A 16509-nucleotide genomic window follows, 5' to 3' on the forward strand; every position below is an offset into this window, starting at 1 on the left:
ATCTTTAGTGTGACCCCATGTGGCAGTTCTAACGTTTGCTAAGCAGAGGACTGAAAACTTAGGAATACTTTTCCACTGAATTCAGGGAGTTTTGGCTCACCCTGACCCTATGGAATAGGGTTATGCAAAGTGCTGGGGACTCAGAAAGATGCTTTAAAATAACAGCATCAATGTAACACTTCCAAAATGGTCAAAAATGATGGAACACATCAAAAATGATGGAAATAGTCTTTGATGCTTAGAAATATCAATGAATAACACAAACTGTGGCTCTTTTCTCCCATCCCATTGAAAAACCCCTCTTTGTATTATCCCACACTTACTTTTCCAGTATGGACATTATAATTGGAGGTAGAACCAGTATAGGCATTGGCAGAACCACTCTGGTCAGGGCTGTTTCTAGCAGTGCCTGAAACAGGAAAACAAACAAACAAAGCCAAGACATTTAAAACCCATCTCAGGATGTACCTGGGCTGAGCAAGCAAGATGCGGACACAGAAATGCTTTGGCTGGGCTGTCCTGTGCTGATGTCAATGAGTGTACCAACACACGCTTTCAACGTTGCTATCAGCTATTGGGATACAACCTGGTTTTGCTCTGTTGATAGAAACAACAGGCTGGAGCCCATTCCACAAATCCAGTGGAATAAACAGACACTCACAAGCTTCCCTGGTTTCAGTTTCTGTGACCAAAATGCTCAAACATCCCATCTTATCCTATGGAATGGTTTTAAACCGACAGATTGAGCTGAGCTCTTAGGCAGAAGCTCTTCCCTGTGAGGGTGCTGAGGCGCTGGCACAGGGTGCCCAGAGAAGCTGTGGCTGCCCCATCCCTGGCAGTGTTCAAGGCCAGGTTGGACACAGGGGCTTGGAGCAAGCTGCTCCAGTGGAAGGGGTCCCTGCCCGTGGCAGGGGTTGGAGCTGGATGAGCTTTAAGGTCCCTTCAACCCAAACCAGGCTGGGATTCTATGATATTCCTACACAACCATGTTAGTGCTGCCTGGAGAGGCAAAACAGCTGCCTGGAAGATGCTGTGAGGTGAAATATCTCAGTGTGATATTCAACTCCTCTCTCAACTGAGATTCAATTTCAGTGACGTGCTGGGGGAACACAGCACCTTATTCTCTGCTCCAAGACTTGTTGCTGGTTTTTAATTACTGGTGGTTTATTGCGAAGCCTTGTAACCCACAGACCTCTCTTCTCCCAAGAAGACACCTGACTGTGGAGCTATGGCTGTCCATCCACTGGTGCTTTCTTCCTAGCGAGATACGCCAAGAAGCAGCAAACAGAGCAGCATGATACCTATAAGTTACCCTGAAATGATACCGAGAGCAGATCACGGTCACTCTAGCAAGGTGCAGAACCACCACTGTGTCTTCATTTCCATCTTCCAACCACCTTTGCCAGCACCCAACTGAGATGCCCCAAGCTCTGCAACCACGCGTGGGGCTTTAGCAGATCCAGGCAGAGGACACTGTGGATTTTGGATGAAAATGCTGAAGATCGTGCAATGCAGCCAGGCTTGGGAGCACTCAATCCTTCCAGTCTGGGCTGAGGTCTCAGAGTGGCACAGATGTGTTCACTGAGGCCAAATTTTACATGACAAACCCCAGTGTTAAGCTACTTAGGAAGAAGCATTGGGATTAGAGGGCAGCTGGGCACAACTTCTCAGAAATCCCGTATTTGATGTTCAAACTCCACCTAAACCCCATTTATAGAACCTGCCCTTTGACTACTTATTTTCTATGTTGTTTTCTTCCTCTCAGCCATTAGGATGGAGAGGGGAAAGCTGGGTCCTGAAGCCAGTTACTGGAAGTGAGGAAAACTGGCTCAAGTAAGTATCTCCAAGCCCTTCAACAGATTGTTTTAATCTCCCTGTTAAACAACAATATGGAGAGATATTAGAGATCTCCCATCTCTTGCCGAGGACTGTAAATCTGTACATTAATTGCTGTCTATGAAGTGCCTTAAGAGCCTTGGACAGAAGGAGCGAGAGAAATGCCAAGCATTATATTATTAACTCCTCTGCCTGGGCGTGTGCTTTGGTACATGCTTTACATTTCAGATTAAAGCCCACTTGGAAACAACATGTCTCAGACAATCAGATGATGCTCAGAAGACAAAACTATGTGAGGATGGAAGAAAAGGGGATAATAGCAGGCAGATGGCGGAGTAGAGGGTTACAGGGGAAACCAAGCCAGGTGTTAGGATGGGGATAACAACATCTGGCTACCTTCCCAAAGCTTCGTTCATGCAGTTTTGACATGGCGAGGGTTAAAAAGCTGCTCAGCTCCAAAACGAAGTCTTCCTCATTTAGAAAAAGGTGTAAGTTATCTTCACTTCGTACTCAACATCAACTGCTTACATGTTTCCACAAAGAAATCCTAAGGCTGTGAAAGAAAGCATCAGGGTAGTACAGGATCTTCCTGATGTCAATCTGCACCCTTCTAAACCATCAGGGTGAGCTCAATTTGCCAGCATGACATGAGCCTGTGCCCACTGGCACACTCTGTTTGGTGGCTACACAATTGCATGTGTGGGTACAAAGCAGGCAGTGAGTTTTGATGTGTGGTTCTCATATCATATCACATCATATCATATCATAGCATCACAGAGTGGTTTGTGTTGGAAGGGACCTTACATCTCCTCCAGCTCCAACCCCTGCCACGGGCAGGGACCCCTTCCACTGGAGCAGCTTGCTCCAAGCCCCTGTGTCCAACCTGGCCTTGAACACTGCCAGGGATGGGGCAGCCACAGCTTCTCTGGGCACCCTGGGCCAGCGCCTCAGCACCCTCACAGGGAAGAATCCTTTCCTAGTATCTAAATCTCAGCTATTTGTAGCTCTTCCAAGCCATCAGTTCCTATGGCAGTGGGATTTGTTAAGCCTGAGAGCCAGTTGTGTCCACGCTCACCCGAGTGCCCACCAGGAACCTCACAGGTACGTACGTGTTTTGCAGCAATCCTGGAAGAGCCGACAATGTTTCCGTTATTGTCCAAAACATCAATTCCTTCTTCCAGCTCCGTGTGCCTCATCAGGACAACATTGCAGATATTGGCACTAGCTGAGGAGGAGAAAAGCATGACGATTAGCAGCGCAGGCCTGGTCAATGCCAAATGGCAGGCTTCTGTTTGCCGCGACAGCCCTTCAGCCTCGCCTGCCTGTCTGCCAAGACGTTTCTGCAAGTCAAGGAGCCACTTTTACACCAAGACTAAGATGTGATTCTCAAGAAGAGAATAATAACCAAGAGCATTTCCTTTTCCTTGCAAAGGGATCTGCTGCCACAATCAGAAACGTACTGATGCGAAGAAACACCAGTTCTTTGCAGAAGAACAACTTGGGGGTGTTGGTCGATGAGAAAATGAACATGAGCCGGCTGCAGTGTGCGCTCGCAGCCCAGAAAGCAACCGTATCCTGGGCTGCATCAAGAGGAGCGTGACCAGCAGGTCGAAGGAGGTGATCCTGCCCCTCTGCTCTGCTCTCGTGAGACCTCACTCGGAGCATTGTGTGTAGTTCTGGTGTCCTCAACATAAAAAGGACATGGAACTGTTGGAACAAGTCCAGAGGAGGCCACGAGGATGATCAGGGGACTGGAGCACCTCCTGTATGGAGACAGGCTGAGAAAGTTGGGGCTGTTCAGCCTGGAGAAGAGAAGCTGCGTGGAGACCTCAGAGCAGCTTCCAGTGTCTGAAGGGGGCTACAAGGATGCTGGGGATGGACTCTTCATCAGGGACTGCAGTGACAGGACAAGGGGTAACGGGTTCAGACTGAAACAGGGGAAGTTTAGATTGGATCTAAGGAAGAAATTCTTTACTGTGAGGGTGGTGAGGCACTGGAATGGGTTGCCCAGGGAGGTTGTGAATGCTCCATCCCTGGCAGTGTTCAAGGCCAGGTTGGACAGAGCCCTGGGTGCCATGGTTTAGTGTGAGGTGTCCCTGCCCATGGCAGGGGGGTTGGAACTGGATGATCTTAAGGTCCTTTCCAACTCTAACTATTCTATGATTCTACGATTCCAGATGCTGGTGTTCGCACAAGCTCCCACTCTCCATAGGGATCCTTCACGCACCATGTTGATCTACTAAGTCAAACAGGTCCTTGCCCTGGGCCGTCAGTTGCTTTCAGCCAACCAGGCACTGCTGACTGACAGCTGCCTTGTCTTACGGTACATCCCAGAGCTGGTTTTAACTCCCTATCCTAAGCCAGCAGATGAACTCTTCTTAAATAACGGGTTTTAGCAGGTATACTGGAAATACACAGCGAGGGATGCCATCAGCAACGAATGTGAACTTAGATCTGAGCTCCTAAAAGGACAAACTTGGGGGTTTTAATCAAATAGGACACGGTTGGGTTGGTTCCATGGACACATATCCCATTCGCGAGGGTCCTGCTGACTATTTGTCCTTATTTCACGTTTTAGGGGAAAAATGCCTCTGTGGGCTTAATTTGGAGACCTGTTTCTTTGCTTTAACAATACTGATCTGAACCATAACACAAACCAGCAGGGTTTGGCTCTGCTTCCCAAGTGGCATTTCCCACATCTCAGCCCTGCAGAGGTGGGAGCAGAGCTGGGATCCTTCCTGACACCCCCCACCCTCACCCAGCCTGTGGCTTCTGTACCCTTCTCAAGGTGATCCCAAATTCTCCTCCTTGAGTAACGAGTTGGGGATGAGAAACACCTTTGCCAGGTTCAGCTCCTCTCCGGGGCCGAGGCACTGCTTCGGTTTTCCATAGCAAAGCTGCTAATTCCTATAAAACTTGAAGTTTGGATAAACTGGCATCTTCCAGCATCACCCCCCTCCCCTCCCCAGCACATTTTGTTGCAAACTTTCCAACCAGAACTAATACAAACCCACTGTTGCTGCAAGTACCACGGCTTCCAAAAATGTGCTTCTGCACTGCTTGATGGGTTAATATTCACTAATTAATCTCAATTCATGTCATATAACAAATGTCTAATTTTTGGAGGGTGGTGGGTGGGTGAGCCCTATACCATCGCAGCTCGCTGCAATCAAGGCTGATTTGTGGTGACAAATGCTCCTTACACTCGAGAAGAAGAGGAACATACACACACGCACACTCTGTCTCTCTCTTTAATATTCGAACTACCAGACCACTCTTCCCATCTATCAAAATATCTGTGTTACCAACCCTCCAGCTCCTGCATCCAGGATGCAAAAGCAAGCAGGCAGCTCATTTAGCCCCCCTCCTTTCTCGTTTCTCTTCTTTAGCACTCACATGATCCGTCCTTCTAGCTATCAGTCAAGACTGAACACATGAAACCATGCCAGCAGAGATGCTCTGGCCAAGGCAGGATGCACCAGAACAAGGCTCTTGTGAGACTCATGATGGTGTGTGCAGATCCATTGCTTCCACCACAGCTGGAGGCTTCTCCAACTCACTGGATGCTATTAGCGTTTATAGAATCTCAGACCAGTTTGTGTTGGAAGGGACCTTAAAGCTCATCCAGCTCCAACCCCTGCCATGGGCAGGGACCCCTTCCACTGGAGCAGCTTGCTCCAAGCCCCTGTGTCCAACCTGGCCTTGAACACTGCCAGGGATGGGGCAGCCACAGCTTCTCTGGGCACCCTGGGCCAGCGCCTCAGCACCCTCACAGGGAAGAGCTTCTTCCTTACATCTAACCTGAACTTCCCCTGTTTAAGTTTGAACCCATTACCCCTTGTCCTATCACTACAGTCCCTGATGAAGAGTCCATCCCCAGCATCCTTGTAGCCCCCTTCAGACACTGGAAGCTGCTCTGAGGTCTCCACGCAGCTTCTCTTCTCCAGGCTGAACAGCCCCAATGTTCTCAGCCTGTCTTGACCCAGCCAGATGGAGACCACAAAGCTTTGATGCTATCCTCCAATTCTCCAGCTTCTATCAACCAAGCTCAGCCCAGTGAGAGGGATGCAAGGAAGAACCAGGGCTTAATGGTTGTGGAGCAAGAGCTTTACACCAGCTTTTTTATGTAGAGAAAGTGAGATTCTGCCCTTATGGAGGGAGCTGGTGGGTCAAAAGCAATGGGAAGATGCATCTTAATTAAACAGTTTGTCCAGGTCCGCAAACCAGTAACTCGCAGCTTTCAAAACCACACAGCAGCAATTAGTGGGAGGATTCCTGATGTCCTGGCACAAAATGAAGCATGAGAGTACACAAATAAAATAAGCACCAGAGAATTAATTACAGGCTAAACAAATTAATTACGGGTCCTCAATCAATGCCGACACAAGCAAAATCTCTTTCTCCTTGCACCTTGGAATGGAAATAGACGAACCCGGCGGCAAAGGCTTCCCACGTGCATCTCTGACTCAAACCCAGTCTTGTGCTCACCTCTAGTGCCCTTCTGGTTATAGAAATCATAAGAAAGCTGAAAGCTTCTGAAGAGATATTCCAAGGAAGCTTTGGGAAAGCAATAATAACATCCATAGATCCACTATGTGCAAGCAAAGAGCTCAGAAACAAGATCGAGCGCAATCACAGACCACAATCCCCATCACCTCGTTCTCTGCAGACAGGGCAGGAGGCTGTTTTTCTGGCAGAAAAGGGGAAAAACCCCAGCAATGCAGGAACTGAAGGCTGGAGAGACAGAGCAACCAGCTGTCTGTAATAAAAGGAGTAAAAAGACCACAGAATCTGAGAGCACCAGGTAGGTGAAGAGGCTCAGCAGCCTCAAGCGAAGCTCTGAGGATATGGCCCTTGCAAAGGAAAAAGCTTAAAGGGAAGTTTTGCGTTAACACAGTTGAAAAGCGACCTGCAACAGGGAGCAAGACCCCTCTGATCACTGATTTCCTCCATGCTTGGACCATTTTTGCACCATCTTTATAGATAAATACATTAAAAAATCACTCCAGCTCCACTGGTGATTTCTTCACAGCCACAATAACTCACACTGGAGCTTGTCCTCCAAGGCTCTGTCCAACCTGGCCTTGAACTCTGCCAGGGATGGAGCATTTACCACTTCTTTGGGCAACCTGTTCCAGTGTCCCAGCAGCCTCACGGCAAAGAACTTCTTCCTTATATCTAACCTGAACTAATCTAACATTCTAACTACAGGCTTCAGCAAAGGATGAGTCCAGCACGTCCCTTCCCTCCAACATGGAGCAGTTTGCTGCTAAAACACAGAAGGGTTTATTTTGTGCTGCAATAAGGCAGCAGCAGCCTTAATTCTTCACACGCTTCAGTCTTTTTTTGATCAGCAGCTCTTAGAAATCTGTATATTCAGAGGAGGAGCATTTCATTGCATTTGTATTGTAAAAAAACCCCTAACACTACTGCTTGTTTCAAGGTTTGATTTGACATGATTCAAACCAGCTCTTGCAGATTAAATCCTCTCGAATTTGGATGATCGAGGACCAGTCAACACCGATCATTTTGTAAACTGCTTGAGAGTGGAAAGTGCAGCTTGATAAAGCCTCATGAGCTGCCTCCACCAGCAGCTTTGCATCACTCTCCTGCCAAAATGCTGCTCTGCACCATCCTGTTGCTGTCTGCACCAACTCAGGGACCTCAACTTTATGGTGGCATAAAGCAGGAAGGATGGAGTTAGGTGTCCTTTAGCTACCAGTAGGTTTACAGCCAGCACTTTGAGTATAGAGAAAAGGTGTCCTTTCTTACCGACAGCAGGGAATGGCACAAACCTCTGGATCAAGAGACGAGTGGCGGGGGTAAACTTGTTTGCTCTCTGAACCAGAACATTAAGGCCCACCTTTGAACAGAAGAGAAACAAAACAGAGAAGCAGAAACGTTTAGCTACAGGGAGCAGGGCAGACGCCACAGCTTGCAGACAGCAGCAGAGCTCTTCAAGGGGACACATTGGGGTCTCTCCCCATGCAGAAGCATACGAGAACTAAACCCTCCACACACTGCAGGGTTTAATTGTGCTGGGTCCAACTCAACTGTTGGGCTTAAATGAAGGATTGAACTCAACCATTGGAAGGATTGAACCCAACTGTTGGGCTTAAATGAAGGATTGAACCCAACTGTTGGGCTTAAATGAAGGATTGAACCCAACTGTTGGGCTTAAATGAAGGATTGAACCCAACTGCTGGGCTTAAATGAAGGATTGAACCCAACTGCTGGGCTTAAATGAAGGATTGAACTCAACCATTGGAAGGATTGAACCCAACTGTTGGGCTTAAATGAAGGGTTGAACTCAATCATTGGATTTAAATGAAGGGTTGAACCCAATGCTGGGTTTAAATGAAGAGTTGAACTCAACCATTGGAAGGGTTCAACCCAACCACTGGGATTACATAAAGGGTTTAACCCACCTGCTGGATTTAGATAAAGGGTTGAATTCAGCCATTTGGCTTAAATGAAAGGTTGAACCCAACCATTGGGTTTAAATAAAGGGTTGAACCCAACCGTTGGATTTAAACCCCTTCCAGTTAAAAGACGAGCTAGAAATCACTGTAACACCATTCAGCTCCCCAGGAAATGCCCCTAGCTGCATTTTTACCCAGTTTACTGGCATTTTCCTCATCCACCACAAAATATCTGGGGCTGGAAGACCTCACCCAGCTAGGACAAAGCCCAAAGGCGGTGGCTTGCCCAACACAACTCATTCCTCCTCCCAGGGTCTGTGCAAACCACACCACCTCACTCCAATGCACTTGGGCTCTACAAGAGCTATTACTAGACACAAAGAGCCAGCAGGCAGTTTATTATAGCCATGGATCATTTCTTGTTGCCTCCTCCACCACTTGAATAATGCAGAGCTCTCCACAGCTTTGCAGGGATTTAAGTCATTGCGTATGTTCATAGGAGCGGCACGGAGGAGAGTCGTTGCCTCGTCAGCCTCAGCGTGGTTGGATAGTAGTGATAGTCAGAGAATTCCCAGCAAAACTGGTTGCAGGCAGAGCTGGGGTTATTAACTAAACACACCTCTTCACAGGGAATGACTTTAATGTCTTCAAATTACTCTCCCTCACAATATTTTCTCTTCCTCATCCAAATGCGCAAACAAAATCCCAACAGCCCCGAAGTGCGGATTACTTCAGGCTGAAAATGGGACAGTTTGCAGCCAAAAATGCAGAAAAATTCAAAAAAATTACGAAAAAAATCAGCCAAAGCCAAAAACCTGCCAACAAATAGTGATTTGGGGTCTTAAAAAAAGGGAAAAGAAAGGAAAAAGAAGAAAAGGAAAGCAGGGGAGAACATATTTTGCAGGCTGCTACATTATACATGCACCCGCAGCGCATCTCGTCTTTTTGGAGGCTGAGGATGATGTTGAGAAGCATAACTGCTGGGTAAGCCCTGCATAAGCAGAATGCTGGTTTGCAAAACCCATGGAGCATTTCCAGAGCCCCAGGAGGCTTTCACCAAGACCCCAAGCAGGATCCTTCCTCCTCTCCTTGGCCACTATGACTCTAGGACCGAGCCCAAGCGAAACCACAGTGGTGGTTCTTAAGCTGGGCAACGATGGTTTTGTCTTAATCTTCTTCCCCCTCAAAAATGACTGATTTCTAGTATTTCTTTGTACATTTTCCAAGTGCTGGGATGCATATTTGCAAAATCTGAATGCTTCCAGAAACTACAAAGCACTCTAAAATGGTGACTTTAAGATTAAAGGTAAGACAACCATAAGCCTGGCTTTGCTGGTACTGCCCCATGGATTTGGGTATTTATAGCCAAATGTGCAGATGACAAATATTGTTGGGTTTGCAGCCTCGGCTTGTAGGTTTAATGGAAGGATTTGACCATGAAGTGGAAGAGCAGCAGCTTCTGCAACAGCAAAGATGAGCCTGGGAGAGACCCCGCTGTGAGGAGAGTGGTAATAAAAGCATTTTACTTTCAGATTCAATTTGGTGCTGCAGATGAACTGGCTCCTCCACTTACAGCAACCACCCCGCTGTGAATATGAAATTAAACGTTGCTGTAGGTTTCAATCCAATCTCCCAAATTCCCAACACAAGGAGCAGATTTAGGGAGCTAATGAAGGTTTGTTTTTTACAGTTTGGAAATGGCTTGAACCAATCTGTGAACTCTTTCCCACAGGTCACAACGCGGGATGAGGGTAAACAGGTCAAGGGGAGCATCCAACAATGAGCAGGTTCTCCTCCACTTCAGAGCACCATAAGCGAAAGGGCCATCAAGGACAGCTTCATGAGTTTCATTCCCAAAGGCTGGCCAAACAACACTCATTATAGAGGCAAATTCATCCCTAAGAAAACAACCACAGGAGTATTATTATCATCACCCTGCCTACAGCCTGAGTCACAGAGCTGGGATCTACCACACTGGTAGAGACACGTAACAGAGAGGCAGGTGGGATTCATCACACCCAACGTCGGAGAAACTCAGAATCATGGAATTGTTTAGGTTGGAAAAGACCATTGTGATCATTGAGCCCATGACTGCCAAAGCCACCACTAAACCATGTCCCTAAGTACCGCGTGTACACATCTTCTAAACACCTCCAGGGATGGTGACTCCACCATCGCCCTGGGCAGCCTGCTCCAATGCCTGACAACCCTTTCTGTGCAGAAGTTTTTCCTAATATCCAATCTAAACATTCCCTGGCAGAACTTAAGGCTGCTTCCTCTCATCCTACAGACTTCCTTTGCAGCCCCATGCAGAGAAATGAGCCTTTTTGAGGGTTTTTATTCTCCTCCAAGATGGACATTTATGGGTGCTCACGTAAAATGTCCCCAAAAGTGCCCATTTATCCCTGCTGACTATCAAAGGAGGCCAGGAATGCAGCTCAGGTGAAGACACCTATGCTGGTCATGTCTCAACTCAGCCAAGACCAGTGGTTTCAGCTCAGTCCAGGTTTGGGATGTTCCTGCACTGTGATCCAGACTAAGGGACAAATCCAGATTGCCTATTTATTTGGGGTTTCTTCTCCCAGAGCACTTCCTCCATCCAGCTGATGGAGCATCCCAACAAGGCAAGGGAAGCTGGACACCAGGATACATCACACCACAAGGGCTGCTAACATCCCGCAACACAAAACTGGGACAGAACACTGAAAACAGGAGAGTAACCTTACTCAGGGCTCTACTACACCTCTGGCAGCACTCTGTCCTTCCTCCATCCCTCTTCTTCAAGTGCCAGGAATTCCTGCTGTGTATTTTCCTCCTGGTTTTGTTTCCAGCATCAACAACATGATCTCAGCAGAAGGAAAGTTTGTGATGTTGAAACCGAACCAGACACTGTCAAAATTTTGAGCCAAGGTTTCTGCTTCCTTTTCTTTTCTTCCTTGACTCAAAGTATCCACCAAGACATGAATATTAAATCATAGGAATTTCTGAAATAAGCCCTGCTTTATTTTTGTTTTTCCTTTCTGATTATTTTGAAGCCAATTAAATGGTTTTCAATGCCTGAAGCTGGGAACAACCGAGCCATTTGATAAAGGTCTACCTTTACCACCTACATCTTCATCCCTCCACATCTTAACCCAGTTTTAGAGCAGTAAATGCATCAGGAATTCAAGAAGTTCTTTCAATTAATTTGGAGAGGGATTTGTTATGAAATAAAGAAGTATTTGGAGTCCAGCAAGCGAAGGGGACATTGGCTGGAACGAACCAGGAGCAGGCCACAGAGCTGCTGCGAGGGCTGGAGCAGCTCTGCTCTGGAGCCAGGCTGAGAGAGCTGGGCTGGGGCAGCCTGGACAAGAGAAGGCTCCTGAAGGGGAGACCTGAGAGCAGCTCCAGTGCCTAAAGGGGCTGCAGGAAAGCTGGAGAGGGGCTTGGGACAAGGGCCTGTAGGGCCAGGCCAAGGGGAATGGCTTGAACCTGCCCGAGGGGAGACTGAGATGAGCTCTTAGGCAGAAGCTCTTCCCTGTGAGGGTGCTGAGGCGCTGGCACAGGGTGCCCAGAGAAGCTGTGGCTGCCCCATCCCTGGCAGTGTTCAAGGCCAGGTTGGACACAGGGGCTTGGAGCAAGCTGCTCCAGTGGAAGGGGTCCCTGCCCGTGGCAGGGGTTGGAGCTGGAGGAGCTTTAAGGTCCCTTCCAACCCAAACCAGGCTGGAATTCTTTGACACCACCTAAACACCACTTAGACTTGCTGAGCAGCTCCGTCACAGGCTTCATTAACTGCGTTGGCGCGATCTCCACTGATTTAAGGGATTCAGCTTTCCCAGCTTCCATCAGCATCGGGACAATCCCTGACCGCTGCAGTTGGAGTTGGCTGCTCCAAAGGACCTAGAAAGCCAACTTGGAAGTAGGGACTGGTTCCAAAGAAGCTTCTCCTTCAGCCCTCAAATCACCAGATTGCTGAATTAGAACACTAATTGGATCTGATGAGTCCCATCCAGCTGAAGTGAAGAAAAGAGCATTAGGAGAAGGAAGGAAAAAAACCAATTCATTAGGGCTGAGGGGTGAAGATGGAGGCAGAGAGATGGAAAACTGGGCTGTTTACCAACTGGAGCTCTACCAAGTCAAGGAGAACAGAATGGAGGAGTATAAGGGAAGGGAAAGCATTAACAATCCGAATGGAGAAGGAAGTTAGAGAGGAGCAAGAGAAAGAAAGAGAGGAAACCTGAGTGACACCTGAGATGACTGAAGAAGGGATGACCACAGCAGCCCCACAGTTGGATGCTTCAATGGAAGAAAATGGTGCAATGTGGAAAAAGAAGCAAGATTGCAGGAGAGGTATGAGCAGGAAAAGAGGGAGTTAATACTGAATGGTTTGGGTTGGATGGGTCCTTAAAGCTCCTCCAGCTCCAACCCCTGCCACAGGCAGGGACCCCTTCCACTGGAGCAGCTTGCTCCAAGCCCCTGTGTCCAACCTGGCCTTGAACACTGCCAGGGATGGGGCAGCCACAGCTTCTCTGGGCACCCTGGGCCAGCGCCTCAGCACCCTCACAGGGAAGAGCTTTTTCCTTATATCCAACCTAAATCTTCCCTATTTAATTTTAAACCCATCACCCCTTGTCCTTGTATCACTGCAGCTCCCAGTGACGAGACCCTCTCAGCATTCTCATAGGCTCCCTTGGGATACTGGGAGCACTGGACACTGGAAGCACAGCTACCCAGATTCTAGAGGCAGGCACCACCTCATTTAAAACCTCCAAGCACCGAACCCGAGTTTATCACCAGCTCCTCCGATCTCCTCTGATTCTCCTCCTGTCTCCCTATGACAGCTCACCTCCGAGGCAGGGCCCAGCCGTGCTCCATCCCCTTCCCACCCCTCGCCCTACTTTGCACCGACTGCCTCCAAGCTTCTAAGTGTTTCCTGACTGCCCTAAGTGGCCGACAGTGCTGAGGGCAGTGGGTGGCCTCCTGTGCTGCCTCACAACCTGATTACGGGCATCACACCACATTCACAGGCTGTCAATGCCGCGGCTCCACACGGCTCACAAACAATTATCAGGAAGAAGGAGCTGGGATTAGAAAAATCCACAGGGGCACCTCCACCTAGAGAGGAGAGTGAAAAATGGTGCGTGTGTGCGAGGGAAGTGTGCAATGGGAGCGGGGAAGGAGCAACAACCCCTGGCTGGTGGTACCAACGGAGCGGGTTGCTGTGAGGATGCTCTCCCCGCTCCAGGTTGGACACAGATGTGACTGAGCAATTGGTCCAACAAGCTCCTGTCCTTCCTGAGCAGGGAGTGGGGGAAACATCAAATCCTGGGGTTTCATTACACATTAATTTTGTGAGTGTAATGAACCAGCCCAAATCTAATTTATCTAAAAGAAGCTCTTAAGATTCTCCCTCCAGCTTCGGTTGGATACACCCAAGGTTTTTTTAATCACAGAATCCCAGACTGGTTTGTGTTGGAAGGATGCTTAAAGCTCCTCCAGTTCCAACCCCTGCCACGGGCAGGGACCCCTTCCACTGGAGCAGCTTGCTCCAAGCCCCTGTGTCCAACCTGGCCTTGAACACTGCCAGGGATGGGGCAGCCACAGCTTCTCTGGGCACCCTGTGCCAGCGCCTCAGCACCCTCACAGGGAAGAGCTTCTGCCTAAGAGCTCAGCTCAGTCTCCCCTCGGGCAGGTTCAAGCCATTCCCCTTGGCCTGGCCCTACAGGCCCTTGTCCCAAGCCCCTCTCCAGCTTTCCTGCAGCCCCTTTAGGCACTGGAGCTGCTCTCAGGTCTCCCCTTCAGGAGCCTTCTCTTCTCCAGGCTGCCCCAGCCCAGCTCTCTCAGCCTGTCTCCAGAGCAGAGCTGCTCCAGCCCTCGCAGCATCTCCATGGCCTCCTCTGGCCTCGCTCCAGCAGCTCCACGTCCCCAGTGGCATCAGTGATCCAGGTCACTGAGCTGTGGCTGTCAGGATGCAAGCAGAGGCATTGCCAAAGCCGGCTGCGACACAACCCCTTACAACACGAACATTGGTTTACAGCACTAACGTTAGGCTTGAGCAGACTTCACCTCTCAGGTGAAGGAGACGAATAACAAGATCTCTGCTGAAATCCTGTGTGGTTGCGGGGGCGGTTTGGGTTATAAGGGATGTTTTCAAGACAAGGCACGTTTTGACTCTGCAAAATGAAAACTCTTTGGGCTGGGGGGAATCCAGCTGGCTTAAAAGCATCATTTATGTCATGTGTGTTTGTCCAGGAGCAGCCTCAGCTTTGAGCTGACCTCCCAGACCCACACTGGGCTTTGCTGATGAGACTCCCGCTCAACTTCCTTTCTCCGATACAGCTACAATCTAGGAGTTGTCATCTGTGTGTAACCTCTGTGCTCAGGCAGCTCCAACCGCAGCTGAGATCCTGCACGACCGATCATCTGTGAACCCTGCGGGAATACCACCCAAAGCCTCTGAGACAAATCACAGCGCTTCAAGAACTCAGAAGCTCTGCAGATGCCCTACAGCAATCACAGAACTCCCCCAAAAGCTGCATTTTCTTGGAAATAACATCTACAGAGCTTCTGTGCAGAAGAAAGTTGCCCCAGGATGACTGACACCTGTATCAGAGGCGTGAATTGAAGATGCTGCGAGGGCTGGAGCAGCTCTGCTCTGGAGCCAGGCTGAGAGAGCTGGGCTGGGGCAGCCTGGACAAGAGAAGGCTCCTGAAGGGGAGACCTAAGAGCAGCTCCAGTGCCTAAAGGGGCTGCAGGAAAGCTGGAGAGGGGCTTGGGACAAGGGCTTGTAGGGACAGGCCAAGGGGAATGGCTTTAACCTGCCAGAGGGGAGACTGAGATGAGCTCTTAGGCAGAAGCTCTTCCCTGTGAGGGTGCTGAGGCGCTGGCCCAGGGTGCCCAGAGAAGCTGTGGCTGCCCCATCCCTGGCAGTGTTCAAGGCCAGGTTGGACACAGGGGCTTGGAGCAAGCTGCTCCAGTGGAAGGGGTCCCTGCCCGTGGCAGGGGTTGGAGCTGGAGGAGCTTTAAGTCTCCTCTCAATCCAAACCATTCAATTCTATGTTTCTGTGATTCTCTGGAGCTTTAACCTGGTTTGGGTTTACACACACTCCAGTCTAACTCCACATATTTTCACAGTCTGTGAAAGCACCGTGCACACTCCACACAACAAAGCCAGAGCATCAGCAAACCACACTGGCATCAGCTCCCTTCCTCCACTGCCTTGTCCAGGGTCAGGAAGCGTGGGGTCACATTTAAAATGAAAAGGCCTGGCTCTGCCTGTGAATCATAGAATGATAGAATCCTAGAATAGTTCGGGTTGGAAAGGACCTTAAGATCATCCAGTTCCAACCCCCCTGCCATGGGCAGGGACACCTCACACTAAACCATGGCACCCGAGGCTCTGTCCAAGAGCTGCTTCCAACACCCTCGGGCACACCTCGACCAGCCGTGACTCCAGGGTGAGTCATTAGTAGCTGATAGCACCGCAGTTATTAAGGCATTAACCACCTGAGTTTTTTAAGCCCAAGGTTACATTCAAGTCTGGAGCAGGTGCATTTTAAGTGTATAAATCAATATCGAACACGGAGCGTGGCGGGGAGTCATGGTTACATGTCATTACATCTCTCTCTTGTACAAAAGAAGACAAAACACCTACTTTTGTCAGAATTTAGCTCAGGTTGCTAAGTGAGAACAACGTATTTGTTTGCCTCTGTACTGACAAGACCATCAATCCCAAAGTTGCACTTAATAAAAGCCTGGTTAGAAGCTACAAACCCTGGTATATTGGCAAGGGGATGGAGGGAGCTTCTATAATTGGGGTGAACTTCACCATCCCTCCACTGCAGAGGTGCCTGATCTCACACGCGTGGTTTTGCTTCTCCTTCCATCAGGGGAATCAAAGGCCTATCACAAGGGGGAAGCTCAGTGCCATCGTGCCTTGGTGGTCACAATAAGAGGATTCCTGGTCAAGTTGTATACACCTCTACATGTAAAACACACTCTGAATGACTGCCAGGCTTGCTGTGGTCTAATTAGAGCCCATCCTGCCAACTGAAGAGGATAATGCCAGCAGTACCGATGGATATGGCACCTCCAGGGTACACACAGTGGTCACCAGATGGACAATGAGCTAATGACCAGAGCACCACGCTGAGCGACAATGGACTGCTTACTGGGAGATGTCAAACATGGCCAAATGATACTGGCAGAAGAGAGGAAGCCCTTGGAGAGTCTCCACAGGGTCTTCAGGATCACAAGGAGCAAGACTTGGAGC

The 16509-nt window shown here is 49.0% G+C and overlaps 1 protein-coding gene across 1 annotated transcript in view; it reads right to left on the bottom strand.

Annotated features, from left to right (window-relative positions):
• Nucleotides 1-319: 319 nt before the first annotated feature.
• The window catches only part of SFXN5 (sideroflexin 5), a gene marked incomplete at its 3' end in the record, with an annotated part of 68949 nt that continues 52759 nt past the window's right edge, over nt 320-16509 (bottom strand). The window contains exons 10-12 of the mRNA XM_080613220.1: nt 7609-7699; nt 2946-3061; nt 320-409 (exon numbers count right to left, since the gene is read on the bottom strand). Of these exons, the coding sequence (XP_080469346.1) occupies nt 320-409; nt 2946-3061; nt 7609-7699 (297 nt within the window). The remainder of the gene's footprint in view (nt 410-2945; nt 3062-7608; nt 7700-16509) is intronic.

The sequence above is a fragment of the Psittacula echo genome (genome assembly GCF_963264785.1).
Source record: "Psittacula echo genome assembly, chromosome: 1".
Taxonomy (NCBI): Eukaryota; Metazoa; Chordata; class Aves; order Psittaciformes; family Psittacidae; genus Psittacula; species Psittacula echo.